The following is an 18,331-nucleotide window of genomic DNA, read 5'->3' as shown; positions in this document are numbered from 1 at the left end:
TACACTCAAAGTTAAAAACCGTCCGTAACATACCTCCTCCTCATCTTCTTCCTCATCATCTGAGTCATACTCCTCCACAGCCTCTAATTCTGTTGAGTTCAACTGTTTAATGATAAATTCTATCTGTCTGTTCATGTCTGGTTGATCTTCTTTGATGAAACATCTTAGAATTTCCTCCATCCCCATGGCTTTAGCCTGTTAGAATAATAATATCACATTATTGATTTACTCTTATATCAGGAGAGATGCATCAGAGCCGACATAAACTGATTTATCACAAATATTAATACATGTATCCTTATCATCATTGGTCACAGCCAAATGTGCCACATATGATAATAATATGGTGCTTGATTCATATGATAATCATATGGTAATCATATGAAAATCATATGATATTTAACATATGATAGTCATATAATTATCATATGATTCTCATAAGTTAATTTTGGCTTGCAAACGCATGAAAATCATATGTTTGTGAAAAACATATGATTATCATATGATAATCATGCGATTATCATATGTAAACCTAAACATATGATTATCATATGGTGCTCAGTTTAAATGATAACCATATGATACAAACCATATGATTCTCATGTGTGGCACATTTGCCTGTGTAAGATATGGATTCAATAAAACAGAATTTCCCTTCAAAGCTATTACAGATAAATCTGCCTGAACCAAACCCTGAATTACTGTAATGGTACTAATTTTTGCTGTTTCCGCAGTGGACAGAAAACTGTGAAAAATAGTACACGTGAAATTATTTTTAACACTATATAACGCTAGTCACTTTTTTGAAACCGTAAAAACTGATACCCATGAATAAGTCCACTTGACAAAATCCGTGAAAATTACCAACCGCAAAATTAATATTAAAGTAACTGAAACATGCCTACACCAGACAAGTTTTGAAGTCCCATTGTGTCAGTTTAAATGTATTTTGAACCTAGACACATCTTACACCTGTTCAAACTGACCAAATTCTACAGTCCAAAAGGGGTTCGGTTTAGAGAGGTTTTACTGTAACAGGCTATTTATTTAAGTAGCAGTCTATAAATATTAGAGAAGAGGTGATACATGCATGTTAAAACCCACCTAATTTACTTTTATTTATTATTTCATGATAGTGACAGACAGTATACCCAGCCTTTGTCTGTCATTTGGTTGTTGCACTTTAGAGACAAAAATAATATAAATTGTACACGAAATAAGCACTTTGCAAGAGTTATTGTTCTTTATTTGGTTGATCAAAAATGGAGATAAACATACGGTTTTCTCTCAATATTGATCTGAATAAAGAAAAAATACAGACCTGTAAAAAAGAAAGGACTATATTCAGTAAAAATATTGAGTTTGTAAAGCAAAAATCAGTGTTTGCTAGGTGGGTTTTTTGGCACATTGTATCACCTCTATCACTGACAGTTTCTGTCTTTCATATGGATTGGTACATAAACACTCTGGCTTCATAATAACTAGAATCTATTCTTGAGTTTTATCACTTCTGCTAAAAAAAATTTTAATTTACATAAAATAAGAAATGGTGCAGAGTATTACCTGGTCCCTAATGGAAGGAATAGCCAGAATACTGTACAAGGCACCATTCACATATGGTCTGATTTCCTGATTCTCATGACCCAGCAAATCACTGAGTACTTTAAGTGTCTGGTCAGCATTTTGTATACAACGTTTTTTGCCTGAGGTCCGCAGGCAGAGGTTCATCAGAAGAGCAACAGAGTATTCTAAGGTGTAATCCGAAAGTGAGTCGTTATCTTCTAAGACTTTGACTAGCCATTCAATTAGCCCTGCCTCAATCATGGCTGTCTGTAAGTTTCTCCTGTAACAATAAACATGTCCAAATGGGAATGAAATCAAATACTACAAGCATTACATTTCAAGCAGGTTGATAAGGTAAAACAAACTCAGTTACTTAAAAGTTAAGAATTTCGTTTCACATGTTGCTATCAGTTTTACATTTAACTGAACAGCAAGTTTTCCCTAAATATTTGTAAAATGTTACCCCTTTATTCAACATCAGAAAATAGGTTTCTCATTTTTCATGTTAAAATTCATGTGTTAAAAAAAACAAATATCTTGTGAAGTATGTATCTGCTTGTTAAAAAAATCCAACAATCTCCTACCTAAGTGAAAGTTTCTGTAAAGCCCCTAAGACCATCTCCCTGGTAACAGATTCCTTCTCTTCTCCTCTCAGATTATCTAGTAGTGTCTTGAACAAGTCCTGATTCTGGGCAAGGTAGGTTCTTCCTAAAAGAGATAAAAGGATTAAATAGAGGTAATGCACTGCTGAAGGCCTACTGTAAACATAATAACTTTTGCGGTTGCTTATTTTAGCGGATTCTGTCAAGTGAATATATTAATGGGTATTAATTTCTTTAAAGTTTTAAAAAATGGTTTCAACCTGTTTAAAATCAATTTGGTAAGCAGTAGTTTCCTATTCACCTGTTCACTGCAAAAATAGCCAAATTTCTTTAAAGTTTCCAGTATAAAATTTCCTTTTAGTTACCTGGTTTTTATCATTTAATCTATTGACCTCAAAATTGATAAATGCCTACCTCATTTATAGTTTTATCCACACAAGTTTAAATGATACTTCAGGACGGGGAAAACTAATTTTTCAATAAAATACCTTTTTTTGTAACACTGACCTTTTGACCTGACGTCAAAACCAACAATATCATTTCTTGTTAGGTGCAAGTTTCATTAAAATACATTGAGGCAAGCTAAAGTTAGATGGTGATGATTCTTCAAAAACAAACACAAAGTTACAAGGTCAATATTCTACAGCTCATACGTTTGCAATAACAGAGTAATCATTCCTTATCATTTTAGTTATAAGAATTTTACAAAAAAATTGATCAAACCAAATATTTTACCTGCACATAAGGAAGCGAAGGCATTAAACAATCTGGCAGCTCCTTCTTTGACAAGTTCATCACTGGATGTCAATAGACCAAGGACGTCATTCTAAAAATAAACAGAATATAATAAACATTTGATATACATATTTTCTAAAGCCTGCATTTGGTCATTGTTTATCTAAACAACTGGATAATGTAGATGTGGGGGGGATGTGATATGAAAAAAACTCATATGACATTCTAAACATAACAGATTTGTTGAGTAAATTTTTCCATGGTATGGTTGTTTTATCTAATTCTCGAATGGCTAGAGATTTGCACACTATGGACAATGTGATATGAACTAGTGATATGAAAACTTCGCGTTTCTAATAGTTGTAGTGTGATTGTGTATTACTTTCCGTAAAACAGATAGGTTGAAAGCAACACTGTGATGTTTCTAACGTGGTTCTCCCAACACCATTGATGATGTCATAGACGGACGATTGCTAGAATTTCTACCAAGAAAGATGCTGCATGTGAAATGGTCAAAATATTCCAAAGAAAACAGAGAGAAAAAAGTTTTATGACTCATGAAAGTTGAATATTGCAACATAACTAGTTGCATTATTCAATTTCAACATCAGATAACTTGAGTTGATATTCTATGGTATTCAACTTTTACTCATTATAAAATGGATACAGAATTGTGATAAACTTGTCAGAAGCAATGTTAAGGGCCAGTCCAGAAATAAATGTACGGGGGGATTGGGAGGCACTTTTTATTTGACCCCGCCATGCATATAATTTTAATTTATTATTTTTTTTCATTGCTAAGGCTTATTATCTTAAATGATAACCATCAATCAAATTTTAACAGAGGTGCCTCCCAACGCCCCCCTCACAATTAGTTCTGGAATAGCCCAATTGCAACTGCATACCAAATATGATTGACCTAGCACAAGGGACCTTTATATAAATATTAACATATTAAAATGACATGATCAGAAAACTTTACATTAAAATCTTAACAAAAATTTTAAAATTTCAAAGTTAATACACTGTGTCTGTGAGGGCATACGGAATTGTGATAGAGCGATCCTAATGTAACTACATGATTGACCAAGCATAAGTGGTTCATGATAAAATAACCTAATCAGAAAACAACATAAAGTCTAAATATGGATATATGGATGTTGACTGATTGATCGCTGACGGATTGATGACTGATGACCGGTCACCGATATGATCGCAGTTTTCTTTTATGTAAAATGATGAATGCTTTGTAAAAATAAAACAAATGTAAAATAAATGTATAAATTCAAATCTATTGCATTATGTAAATGTGTAAAATTGACAAAGAAAACACAGAAAACCGTAAAATATATTGACCACTCTGTGGTCACATGATGCGATCACCAGTTGGATAGATCGGTTTGACCAATCGATGACTGATTGGAAACTGATCGGTGATCAATGACTGATCGCAATTTTTGTTGCACGGATTGGTTCAGGTACTGTACCTACCCTGTGAGGTCCTGCAGTAGAACATCCAAGGAGATCATTATCTCTGTAACTTGTCATGGCTGAGTCTCTCTGTTGAGGATTTGACTGTGTTAACCTCTACAACATATTTAATTGGTTTTTTTTTTAAATTCATTTATTGATGATTGACCATCTGTGGAAGTATTTGATCTCCTTATTTGTGAGATTAAAGGCTTAGAACTTTCCTTTAAAATATATTTTGTTATCCATGTAATTTCATTTAATCAATCTCTAGGGGCTCGGTAAGTCTTCATTTTAATATTGAAAACAATTTAATTGTGATATTTATTTCATTACCAACTTCTTAAAAAATTTTTTACTTCACCTTTCTTTCTTGAATTTAAAGATTTTACCAACTTGACCTGGTGGCAATTTTTGTTTGCCTGTTTGTATTGCAATATACAAAAAGCAATTAATCATAATAGTCCGCTATAAAACCTGGTTTATCCAATTATTTCCATCAGAAATGCCTGTATCAAGTCAGGACCATTGCAGTTATTTCCAACTTTGGGATTTTTTGTCTTGATATTGTCATTTGATATATTGCCTTTACTTCATTTGATTATTGCTTTTGACAATTGCCCAGAAGTTTGCCTGTCATTTTGGTAAATTGGCTATTACTTGTATATATTGATAAAGGTATAACAGATATGTTTCTCTCAAATCATTGTTAAACACATGTATATGTATCTATCTACTGGTACTATATAGATGGATAATGTTTGTTCGTTTTTTGGGGTTTACTCCCGAGCAGCAATATTTCAGCTATATTCAGGCGATAAAAAAATCTTTATCAACAGAAGGGGCCCTTCCAACCTGCCCATTCAAATGGGATAAAAATCAATTTTACTCACCCATCTAATCGCTTGCAGTAACAGAACTTTTCTCCTGCTCTCAGCATTGGCAAGTTCATATTTGACTTTTTCATAGTCTAAAGCAGGGTAGGTCTCAGGCTCCTGAAGTGTTCCTCTGAAAAATTTTTAATACAAATATCTTTTAAAATTTTAAAATGTAATCATTCAAAATTTGTTTTTCCTATTCAAATTAAAGGTTTATTTCAAGATTATTATACACACACATACACACTCTGTAGAATTACAGCAGTGGTTTTTTGTGTTCTGTCATATGGCAATCAGGCAACACTTCATCTATGATCCCAACTTCACTTTAATGTTCTTTAATAATCACAGTTTTGTTGATTTCATTGAGGAATGACTGTTATATTTTTACTGTCCATGAAAAAATAACCTCAATCATGTGGTACACACTAAATAACCTGCTTAGCATGTTATTTTCAAGTGTGCACCACAGTCATTGAGGTTATTAAAAAAATATTGAATATTTTCCTTATAATTCAATTTGAGTATCAAAATTTAATGGGTTAATCATTAAAATTGTTTGATGATGTCACAGTCATTACAAAATTTGGTCTATGAGATGATGGACAAAATTTTTTATCCAATCAGAATCCATGTTAATTCTGAAATTAAATTATATCAAAATAACAGGAACTTAATTTAGTGACATTTTTGCAACAATCTTTAAAATATTTATTGAAACAAAACACAAAAAAACTCCCTCTAAAATAAGTCCCTCTAATTAAAACAAAATTCAGGACAAACTGATTGACAGACGGACAGACATACTAGTTCAATCCAATATACTACCCACTTTTTTATTTGATGTGACTTTATTAACATAAAATCAAGTATTTACCGGTAGATGGCAAGTTTTAACACATAAGAAGTAAGAAATCCAGCAATGCAATTCCTGCTCAATTAAAAGTAAACAGTGTTTTTTCCTATTAACTATGAAAAATATGTCAGTTTCATTTTTTTATTCTGTGTATGCAAGAATCATGAAACAAAAATCTGGAGAAATAAAATGGAAATAATGACAACATCGAATAAATAGGAATTAAAGTAATTAAGATGAAAACATGCTTCTTTGGGGTAAAGTGCTGAGATTTAAATTTCACTCATTCATTCTAGATGGTAGCAGGTGAAAAAAATTGAAAGATCGATATAAAACACAGTAACTTTTCATTTCTGTAGCAATTAAAGTTCAGAAAAACACAGAAATGAATTTTCATGAAAAATAGAGTAGAAAGCTAAATCCTACAGTGTCATGAATTACCACTATTGTGGCCATGCAAAACTTACGATGACGCAATCGAAAAACGCAAAAATTGACTCAAAGATAGTGATTCCCTGCAAAAATATATACATGTATGTTGTGGGGTAAAAGCTAAGCTATGGTTAGGATATAAGAATCGAATTTTGAGCATTTTTTTTTTTTATTTTTTTAACATAAATAAAAATTATTATCAAAAGCTAGTTAACCACATTAACACAAATAACTCTTCAAGCAATGATAATTCCAAAACACACCATGTAAATAATAAAGTTAAACTGTTTATAAAAGAATAATTTAATTTGATGTGTAATATGAAATTCATGTGAACTTCACATGAAATTAACACGATTTTGACGTGAAATTCACTTAACACGACTTTCATATGAACAATTCACGTGATTTTTATGTGAAGGCTTGATTCACCTGAATTTCATGTGAACTTCATGACAAAGTTTATTTGCTCAATTCAGGTGAAAATCACGTGAAATTTGTGTGCAAATCATGTGAAATAATTTTGCCTCTATAGGTTGGCTATCTTTAGGCAACACAGGTTATTTTGCATACCGGTACACTCGTTTTGTACTGTGATATCTTTAATGTTAATTGGTCCACAGTAAATGAACCAACATCTGGATAAATTGCAGTCCCTCTGAAGTGTAAACTGCCTAAACATTGGTCATGCAAGCATAACTTGATCAAAAAATTATAAAATAATCCTTCACTCAATTTCAATATTTTTCTAAATTCTATTGAGATCATTAAGAGAATTTAATGTCAATATCTGAAATATTTTTTTTAGATATTAGCTTTCTATTTGAAGTTCCTCTTTAATATTTTCTTCTCAATTATTTTGTCAATATTAATAGAACTTCAGTGAAGAATGACATAATTTTAAAAATTATTATAAAATTAATATCTTTGGAAATCCACTATTCCACATCATTACTTGTCATGGCATTACTCTCAGCATTCAAAAATATTACAATGTTTATATAGGACAATCAGAATTGGCCTCAAAATTTATACTTTTTTGTCTGGTGAATGGTACGGATTCATAATGCATTGTTTAATTTTTAAACACTTACGATGGAGCAATAGATTGGCGTAAGAATTGACTAGCTGTACCAGGACGAGTGAAGTCAACTGACTGTGACTGCTGCATGTGACCACTGAACAATCGTGAACAAATCTCCTGTAGGTAGTCTGGGGATATCTGTGTAGGGTGATAATACAATATATGTTTAAAAGATACACTATAAACTTGTGATTGACAAATTGAGAGGTTCTAAAAACTGATAAACTGTTAACATAAAATTAAAATCAATTTTTTAGCATTCTTTTTATGCACAATCATTTAAAATCTAACACCAAAAAAACACACTTTCACTTTCGCTCAAACCCCTTTAGGCTTCTAAGCTTTTACAGAAATAGAAATGTGAACTATCTGTTACAATAATACCCAATACTTGCATCACTAAACACATATAACCATTAAAGTGGATCATCTCCCTTGGCAAGCATTGGACAAAAAATATTTTGCTTTATGCACATCTACTAATAATGATGCACAACCTTCATACAGTACATCAAAATCCATTGGATAGCTCAAATATTGGATTAATATTCTTTAGAACATGAAAACCGATAAAGCTAAGTCATATGTAAAGATCAGACAATAGTTTTCCGCCATCATCCAGACCTACATCTAAAGCTCAACCTTCATATTAAGATTCATCAAAATCAATTAACTATTTGGGAAAAAAATGTCTTTAAAATGAACATAAATGGGAACAGACTAACAAACAGATGGACATGGTGACTACTGTATACCCCCTATACCCTGAAATTTGTTTACAAATGATTGAATAGGATACAAAGTGAATAATTGGGTGAATAAATAATTGCACTTTGCAACTTCAGCCAAAAACATTGATATTTGCTGTTAAAAAAAAAATGGCATCAATGATGTTACAAATTGTAAAATGCCAGTTTTAGTCCTTGTGAATGAAAAGTCAGTCATATTTTTCACAATATCAACAAAACAATGGAACAAGTTCTGAATAAACAGGAAATGTCTTACAGGCTTCCCTTGTACTGTAGACTCCAGTGCTTCCACCAAATCAGCTGTTATACCTATTAAATTGTGGTAGTCAGCCTACAAAATATTGTTGAACATTAAAAACAACGATTCCCAATTTCTAACATACATTTACACCAAGGTCTGGGAGATTGGGGCAGTTAATTTCAGTCATTTAAAAGACAAGAGTGCTGTTATATATCTGCTAGTATTTTCATCAAAATCCATTTAAGGAATGACTTTATTTATTTATTATAAAACATTGGTACAATAAATACCCCCTTTTTATACACCTCATAAGAGACAAAAATGCACATGAAGTTGATACAAAATCAATGCCTTGTTCTTCAATCGATAAATTACAAAATGGGTGTTGAAGAACAATATTTTCAACTTCTTTTTCTCTAGATGAAAAAAAAAAGGGTGAAACTAAAAGTAATAATTATTTCAGGAATGGACTGATTAAAACTGGTACCAGTAATTAATTTGGAATGCCCTTATACAGATGTATTTAGTACTTTTTTTCATTAAAATGAAGTTTTTCAAGATGCCATTTCATGGAAGCTAGATGATGATAAGATCCATCAATGCATAGATGCATAGATATATACGTGCTTAAAGTACATGCTTATGAATAGCAATAAGCAGATATCATGAATGAGCCTTTGTACAAGTTAAATGAGCTGTGGTAATTGTGAGAAAAACATGGTCTAGGACGTTTAAATACTCCCATTTCTTTACAAACTATAAATTGCAAAAAAATAAGACTATTTGACAAAGCATTAGCAGTACAAAGGTATTTATTGTTATTCTTCCTGTCATAACAGATGAGTTTCCAGTAATGGTAGTTAAAAAAAAAAACTTAAATCCCTTTATTTCATATCGGGGATGAATACACACGATGCTTGAAGTACCAACTAAATGTTAAGTAAGGTTTTTTTCATGAAGTCTTAGGTCGATTTAGTATTTTGAATGATTAATAAATAACTTCTACTTCCTCTGGACTCATTTAAATTCAAGAATTTCGCTAATTTTTCACAGCAAGTATTGAATAAGTTGTCGATACTGCAAGAATTAACATGAACAATCAAAAGTATATTGGCAAGACTACATATATGACCTTGAATTTTGACCTTACAAATTACACAAGTTTTAAAAATTCTAGAATTGTTCAAAATTCATAAGAGAATTTACTTCTAATGCATTCACAGAAGAGAAGGACAGAAGCTCAATTGGACTGACAGTTGGAAGGGATCAGTTACTATAACCATTTCCAAAATCCTCCAGAAGGCGAATAAAAAGCAATAATATCTTAATTTACAATATATAATAAGCAATACTATACAAATTACACACTGTGGAAGTACTTTTGATTACGGATATCAACTTTCAATGGTTTACAAAGTTCAGCATAAGTAGTATTGAAATGGAAAACTTTATTTTAATCAGCAATATTATATTTATACAGAGATAAGATAGGAAGAAGAACAGGGAATCAAGAACAAAAATACTTCCATAGTAAACACAAGCAATATTGTCTCTCTGACTATATCATGCATAAAATTGTTCAATAGTTTAAGATATCAATGACATATTTTTGAGTTTAAAATATTTTTCACTTTTCATAATTCCCATGCAATTATGCACTACTAGTATTTATAATAATTCTGCATGCAGCTGTATTGTGGCTATACAAATCTGGCAAAATAAGTTTTGATCTTAAGATGAGGTAGATTCACAAAAATCTTCAGTGAAAAACTAGTCACAATCCAAATGTTACTAAACTAGTTTCTTGAATGATGTCATATTTGATGACTAATTTTACAGTTAGAAAAATTCTCTTACCCATTTACCCGGTAAATCAACTGCTGAATTTGAAAAACTGAACTTTTTTCTAATCAGAAAAAAATACTAATTCTATACAGAGCTCTACTTTTTACCAAAACATAAAAAAATACTGGCTCTACACAATTACAAAATAATTCAAAAATAATTTTCTGAACAGAACAGAATGCAAACATGATTCAGACCACTTTTCAAAGAAATAGATTTACAACATTTATCAAAAATAAATGTAAAAAAACAGTAAAAGCAAGAGACTTACCAGACTGAATACTGAAATAGCATGCAGAAGAAATAATTACATTAATTAAAGCATGCAGTGGGGGACAGATTACAAAGTTTTAACCTTAAATTAGAATCCTATATTTAAATCTACATCACTATATTACTGTAATCCAATTTATCTATGCAGATACTTATTACGTCAATCAAATTTCTGTGTTAGCAGTAGTAGAAAATGTACATTAGCCACACTTTTATTGAAATAAAAGCGTAGACAAATGATGTGGCTAATGTCCAATGTATTTAAATAGGCCATCTTCAAAATTTCATTAACCACAATCAAGTCCAACAAGCATTTGGCTATGCTTCAGTCTAACATTCTATTATAAACATATTTCACAGCAGTGGGTTTTTTGGTGATTTTATCTTGCTTGTGAAATGTTGAAATTAAATTATTAGCAAAAGTAAGTTGGTTTACAGTACACTTTAATAAATCCTGCCTTTGATTTGCTATGCAGTAAGCCAATAATACTCCAGCAGCATAGCTGTTATCTGTATAGGTCAAAGGTCAACATCTAGCAAGCATCAACCTTGACCTTTAAAGACGTTATTGTATTTCTATTTATATATACATAAATGTGAAAATCAGACCCTACATAAAGAGAGATGAAATAAAATCAAAAAGAAAAATATGAACTAAAATACATAAACACTACTGAACAATGGTCATGCATGATAAGACCAGAGAGGTTTCGTGTGTGATCAGATACCTGAACACGATTGTGTCGTTTAATGTACGACATGGTCTTCCTCTCTGAATCTACTAGCTGTTGTTGTAATCGTGATATCTGCTGAAATTGCTCTATAAACACATGTAAAGCAAAATAAGAAGAAAAGGAAACAAACTTCATTATTACACAATCAAATTTACATGTACAAAAACCTATCTTTATATTTTTACATATTCCATTTTTCTTCTTTTCTTTTATGGACTAATAATAGCTAATTAATCAGATGAAATAAATACATTATATTAATACTCGAAGATATATATGTCAGAAATGTATTTATTATGTAGATTTGTTTGAAAATCTTATTTGTATAACTCATTTGGAGTTTGTTTAAATGGGGATCCTGTTATTTAGAATGTACTGTATTTAAATTGTTTATCAACATTTTATTTATATACAATTACTAATACATGTACATATGTGTATAAATAATTTTTTTGCAGATATGTAATTTCGTGCCATGGCACATATGTAATTTCTTGCCGTGGATTACACTTACCATTTTCATCTCCAACTTTGTTACCTCTCTGTGATTTTCTTAAGGAAAAACTTTTATTTTTTTTAACTTCAAACTCATAAATATCACAAACAATGTATGTTGCAAAGCTTGGAAATTAAAATCAATAATAAAAGAATTAAATACAGAAGAATATATCATGATGATGAATTTCATTCAATGGTGGGAATGAAAAACAGATTGTACAAATCATGTGTGGAACATGAGTAACTAAGTTTGCAAGGATACGTAAAGGTCAAAAAGTCGAGGTTGAGGTGTAGATTTCAAGGTCAAGGTTAAGAACTTCTCAAGTCTGAGCTCTAAATCCTTCACCCAAGTATCCTAAAAATAAGATAAAAAGAAAAATTTTAAATTCATTAAAACAAAGGACAGATAAAGACAATGTCTGACTATTCTACTAGTGCACTGTTCTAAACATTTGTAAACATAATCTACAACTTCCTGTTTTCTGGGAAAACCTAACTACAATATCTTCGGAATATCAGTAGAGATGAGGTCACATGGGCACATTATGTGTAAGAAAAGTTTATATGCATCAATCTTCAACTATTCCTCATCTACTGAAGGTTCCTATTTCCAGAAAAAAATTCCTTAGTTTCTTCAAGAGTTTGATTTGTTAAAGTTCTTTGGTTTAATTACAAACACATGAGAACTGACAAAACCCAGGTTTTAGGAGTAATGCTTACAAATGTAGCTCAGTGGACAACACTGGGAAAACCTGGATTTTACTTGTAAACACACTAGTTACTTACTGTAAACAATTCTTTGTATGATGGATGACCTTTGGCATTAGGCACAAAGGGCAAGGCATAGTATGGCAAAAACTCTGTTGTTTGACTCAACGTAGCTCCTCTGTTTTCTAGATATTTCTTAAAATCCTGCATGGCCCTGTCCATATCTCTCTGTTACAATATAGACAGAGCTTATAAATATTTAAAGTAATAGTCTTTCTAGCTTACTAATAGTATATTATTTATTCACAAGCCAGTAAAGCCACAAAAGTAACACAAAATTTTGAAAATTCCTCAAAATGCAGAATTCTTTTTCTTCAAATTTGTGGTCACATGGTTTAAAAAAAACTTCTTACATGTATGTTCAACTTATCTAAAAATGCTTTTAGTTTTTCTACAAGTCATTTCACATAACCATTTCAGAATTTAAAAAAAAAATACTTTTAATTTAATTTCTGAGGAATTCCAGTCCAAATATTTGAAGAATTGGTCCAGAATCAAAACATTGTTTTGTTTTTATTATTTGAATCACAAACTGTGAAACAATTGCAATTAATGATGTCAAAGTGCCAAACAAAATTATACAAAATAACATAGTTTGCTCCACGAGAACCCACCAATCAGATAGCTTGTTACAATTAAAACTAAATCATTGTTCGAAATACACTTGATAAAACTTGCCTGGCCTCTAGCAAATTTGACAGGGTAAACGGCAAAGTAAATGTTGACATAGAATTCTAATTTTTTGGCTACAGGGTCTTGGTCTTTAACTGATGCAGCTAAGTTCTCTCCCCATAACTTGAAGAATCTGTCTCTTTTACCCTTGTGAAAATTTTGCATTAATTCATTCTGAAAAATGAAACAGAAGTGCACACAGTAAATAGATGACGATAATTAAGAATCTGCATTAAATTTCATTTCATTACTGTAATTCTCTGTCTATAGTTTTCAAATCTTTTAGCTATGCAATTCATATCAAAATTACTTACATATACATGTAAGTCTATTATCAAAAATAAACCTAATGTTGACTTCACACTTTTGTCTAGACTGTATGACTAAAAGTTTCTGATTTAACTAAAATGTGCACCTACCTGTATGGCTAGACGTTTTTTAAAGAGAATAAAAATAAAACATGCACCTACCTGTATGACTAGAAGTTTTTTAAGTGAATAAAACTAAAATGTGCACCTATCTGTATTGTTAGAAGTTTTAGATCTGACTAAAACTTGCACCTATCTGTATGGCTAGAAGTTTCTAATTTGACTTAAACTTGTACCTACCTGTATGGCTAGACGTTTTTTTTTTTGGTTTGACTAAAACTTGCACTTACCTGTATGACTAGAAGTTTCTGATTTAACTAAAACTTGCACCTACCTGTATGGCTAGAAGTTTTTGATTTGACTAAAACATGCACCAACTATATGGCTAGAAGTTTTTTTAAGTGATTAAAACTAAAACATGCACCTACCTGTATGGCTAGAAGTTTCTGATTTGACTTAGATTTGATCATCTGAGTAGAAATAGGCTTCTGTTTCCCTTCACATTCCTTCTGGAAGGACACCAGACTTTTGTCGAAGTTTCCAAATTCAAGGTACTATAATTACAATAAATGGCATTACTTGTAATCTAAAAAATGGAATGCAAGTACCATCGCAGCTTATCTTAGAGGAAAATGGGTAAATATGTGTACTTCATGAAATGTGGATTCGGATTCAGAATTATGTGCTGATGCATTATCATATTTTTACAATTAAATGTATGGTATATTGCACTTGGTTTATTCAAATTTCAATATTTACACCAAAACCCTTTTTTAAACTAAAGAGGTATACATGTACATTTAGCACATGCAGTTATATCAATAAGGGTTAAAACACACTATATCTAAACGTGCCAACCAAATCAAACATGAAATAATAATGGATAAAAATCTAAATTCAAATAACAAAAATATAGGTGCATGAACACGTACATGTATGTGACTATTCTATTAGAGATTAAACTTATAAATCCATACCTCTTGTACAATGGCATTGAGTTCTCCTTCAAAGGACACAACAGACAGAGATCCTGACATGTTGAAGCTCTATATCCTATCTTAATGTTTACAGTTATATCTTTGACTTTCTCGGACACCTTAAAAATGTACATGATAAAAATATTTTAACATTATTCCCAGTTTATGATTTGAAATGCCTTAGCTCTCAGACTAGTAAGGAGATACATTTATCTGTATTGTCAAATCTTGAAGCATCAATAGTGGATCTGACAGTCCAAAATTGAGTTTTCTAAGGATGATGAGTGAGTGAGATTTGCATATCAAAACTGATGCCACACATATTCAAATACAATATGGTTATCCCTATCTTATTTCTAATGTTATGTTGACAAAATCAGTAAACTGAAAGGCAATCAAAATTTTTTAAATAACATTCTTCTGTACTTGCTGAAAAAAAATGAATTTCTTGATCATGGAGTTGATAATCCAGGCTTCCTGAAATTTACAATACATTGTATTATCCAATGAAATATGATGTTACTTGAGCCAGTTGAGGCAAATGCATTTCTCATGTAATACTATTCAGTTATTTCTTTTAGAGCCTGTTAAAAGTTAGAAATACTCCTTAATCCCATCATTTTTTATAGGGGTGTTGTTATTCCATTACATCACAATCAGATGCATATCACAATTTTTTAGAGTGATTATGCTTGTGTTATTTCTGTTAAAGTTCAACACATTACAAAACAAAGAGAGATTCTCACATCTGTAGATGACTAGCCTTTAGCCCAAACAACTGAAATAACTCTTAAGTTTTCAATTTGCAGATTACTTTATTTTAGCATTAACAGCAAAATATATCTAGCTGTCAAAACTCTTTTTATGACTTCTGGTTTACCTACATGTGTAATTTAGGAATCAGATTGGAATCAGGTCATGCATTCTATTGAAGAGGTCATGATGAATAAATACATTGGTAGATCATTACCCATCTAGTTTTTGATTTTGGTGTCCAGATAAGCCAATGACAAATTCAATAAAGGAGTTGATAAGGACTGGATAAAACAGCATGTAATTCAAAGTTTTCTATATGTAATGCAATCTCTATTCATTTGCAAAGTTACATGGGAGAAACCAACTTAAAATGAATAAAATATTAATCTTTCAATGGGCACCATAAACTCATGCAATGTGCCTACCTGGATTAGTGGATGTAAACTAAACGTCAACAAGCATTCACCTTGCCACTTTTTAACTTGATACGACAAAATGGGGGTATAACAAATGCGATTTTAGTAAAGTGTATCAATTTTTACCGTAACATTCGACTCTAATTCATTTTAAGGGCTGCCCATCAACATTTTTTTTAGAAATCAAATATTTTGCTTTGGTATGCAAGGTAAACAATCATAATCAGAAAGGCGCATGATCTAGATCTTTGATGTGTTTATTTATAATTGTACCTGTAAACTCCGAAACGAAAAAAATTACCCGACACGAAACGAAATACACCAAAACGAAACGAAACGAAATGAACCAAGCTAAAACAAAATGGACCTAAACGAAACAAAAATAACCAAAACTACATTAAATAGAGTGAAACGAAATGAGAGTATTATATTAAAGTGGCAAAAATGCGCAGAATTTCTATGGACAAACTGATTTAATGTAGCGCATCACATTAATTATTGTAAAATCAGGATGAAAGAACAAAAGCAAACATCATGGATTTTTTGACAGATTCTACCTCCAAAATTATAGTATTATAATACAGTAGCAGTCTTTATAAAAATCAGACTGCATGTCAAAGACCCACCAAATTCAGTTTTATTTCTTGTCCAGAAACAGTTTTAGATCATATAACCAGTCTCAGTTCTTCATTTTGGGGTTGTACTTTTGAGATAAAATTTATATCGACTGTGCATGAAATTAACAATTTGTAAGTGTTATTGTTCTTGATTTGGTTTTATTTTAGTGTGAGGTTAAAGTTCTACACCATGAATCACCTTACCTTAGGCAGTGTCTGGATTTATATGGACTGGTACTTAAAACATCAATTCAAGTACAAAAGATTATTCGAGATTTAAAAAAAAAACGAAGTAATGGGCATCATGTTTTAATGTTCGGGCTCTAGATTTACTTACGAGAAAGTATCACTCGGTTAACGAAAGCTATATTTTATCTAGCCGAGTAACTGGTCTAGAGCGTTTGAAATAGATGTCGGAGAAGAGGGGTTCGAATCCCGCTGAGGGAGCGATCAAATTTGAATCGCAAATTTGCGACCTCGCAATAGAGTTGGGGTGTAGCTTAGATTTCATTTCGACTATAAACGTCATCAATGTAGCTCACACTACGTGACGAAATGGTGACGGCTTCACTTCGGTTGTTCAGAATTTAAAAAGTCTTAAACAATTCGTATGATTAGCGAGGATGGTGTTATTAAAACAAATGATAAAGCATTACGATTGAAATAGCAGAGCGAATCGCTCCTTCAGTCCAGACATTTATGATACCAAAGAAGAGGGAAGGTAAGTATATTAAGTATTACCAAATACACATGCATTCTGTTAAGAACAAAATGAAATTCATGTATTACGTTCAAAAAGTTCCAAATAGGTTGCTTTGAACTAATTTAACGTTTGAGACATGCACCAGAGGTAAAGTTCTTTTCTATTAATTTTTACAAATATTATTCTTAGCTATAAATGTAGCACGAGGGAGGCTACACATAGCATAACATTTACATAAAACATTTGCAGAGAACATATTTGTCAAATAAGTTGCGCATGCAGTTTTCTAAATAGGATGTACAACATCATAACTAGCTTCCATATACATCTATGTACGTTGCAAGGTCATACCCGAAAACAATTGTGCATGATCTGCAAATGATCTGTAAAAATGAGATTTGTAATCCATGCACGAACTTGAAAGATTAACTGTGTTCCCCTTACACTCAACATAGTTATGATATTTAGGTATCTTTTCACCTACATGTACATTCATGTATGTGTCATTAAAGCGAATCAATGTGCATGGAAGAATGTTCGGGGAGTCTTGTTCTGTATAAAGCAAAGATTGAAACTACTGAATACAAAACGTTCATTTCGGCTGATTGCATTGAGAACTTCTAAATCATATATCACTACAATGTCCAGAGGTATATGTTATGTAATGCTTTTATGTGGCGTCTGTTGCCGCTTGTCACCTATTGTATAGATCGTTTGTTAACTTTGAAAAAAAATCTTCTCATCTAGAAACGGAAATGTGATCTTCAAACTTTGACCGATCTGTATTTAGCAATAAATATGAGGTGAATCACTTTATTTTGACAACAGAAATATTTGGTAATTTTCCGATTAATATTCAATACAATTATCATGCACCAAAAATAGAAAGTGAGTATATCTGTGTTAGATCGATCTCTCAAGTAACATTAAAACGATTATTAATAAGTGGATTCCGAGATAGTTATTTCCGCCTTGTGCTGGTAGGTTATTTCCGTGTCGTATTACACAAATGATTTTCATTTCGTTTCACTCCGGTTCATTTCGTTTTGTATTGGTTCGTTTCGTTTCGTTACGCTCCATTCTTTTTTTCGTTC

The 18,331-nt window shown here is 31.5% G+C and overlaps 1 protein-coding gene across 8 annotated transcripts in view; it reads right to left on the bottom strand.

Annotated features, from left to right (window-relative positions):
• LOC148601541 (lisH domain-containing protein ARMC9-like) overlaps positions 1-16,168 on the bottom strand; it is a 29,068-nt gene extending 12,900 nt beyond the window's left edge. For 7 of the 8 annotated variants that reach the window (XM_088555506.1, XM_088555507.1, XM_088555508.1 and 4 more), the window contains exons 1-12: positions 12,747-12,893; positions 12,223-12,315; positions 11,977-12,004; positions 11,457-11,548; positions 8,626-8,700; positions 7,631-7,758; positions 5,264-5,378; positions 4,392-4,487; positions 2,901-2,991; positions 2,148-2,271; positions 1,564-1,843; positions 34-195 (exon numbers count right to left, since the gene is read on the bottom strand). In XM_088555506.1, coding sequence (XP_088411632.1) covers positions 34-195; positions 1,564-1,843; positions 2,148-2,271; positions 2,901-2,991; positions 4,392-4,487; positions 5,264-5,378; positions 7,631-7,758; positions 8,626-8,700; positions 11,457-11,548; positions 11,977-12,004; positions 12,223-12,315; positions 12,747-12,890 — 1,428 coding nt within the window. In that variant the 5' untranslated portion in view covers positions 12,891-12,893. Of the gene's footprint in view, positions 1-33; positions 196-1,563; positions 1,844-2,147; positions 2,272-2,900; positions 2,992-4,391; positions 4,488-5,263; positions 5,379-7,630; positions 7,759-8,625; positions 8,701-11,456; positions 11,549-11,976; positions 12,005-12,222; positions 12,316-12,746; positions 12,897-13,406; positions 13,575-14,196; positions 14,323-14,745; positions 14,865-16,043 lie in introns of those variants that run through there. The other variant, XM_088555513.1, reaches the window with a different exon arrangement.
• Between the last annotated feature and the right edge of the window lie 2,163 nt (positions 16,169-18,331).

Source organism: Perna viridis, chromosome 12 (genome assembly GCF_037379345.1).
Source record: "Perna viridis isolate PV_CMFRI_1.1 ecotype Kerala chromosome 12, ASM3737934v1, whole genome shotgun sequence".
In the NCBI taxonomy this organism is placed as follows: domain Eukaryota; kingdom Metazoa; phylum Mollusca; class Bivalvia; order Mytilida; family Mytilidae; genus Perna; species Perna viridis.
This window is presented reverse-complemented; position numbering and strand designations above follow the sequence as displayed.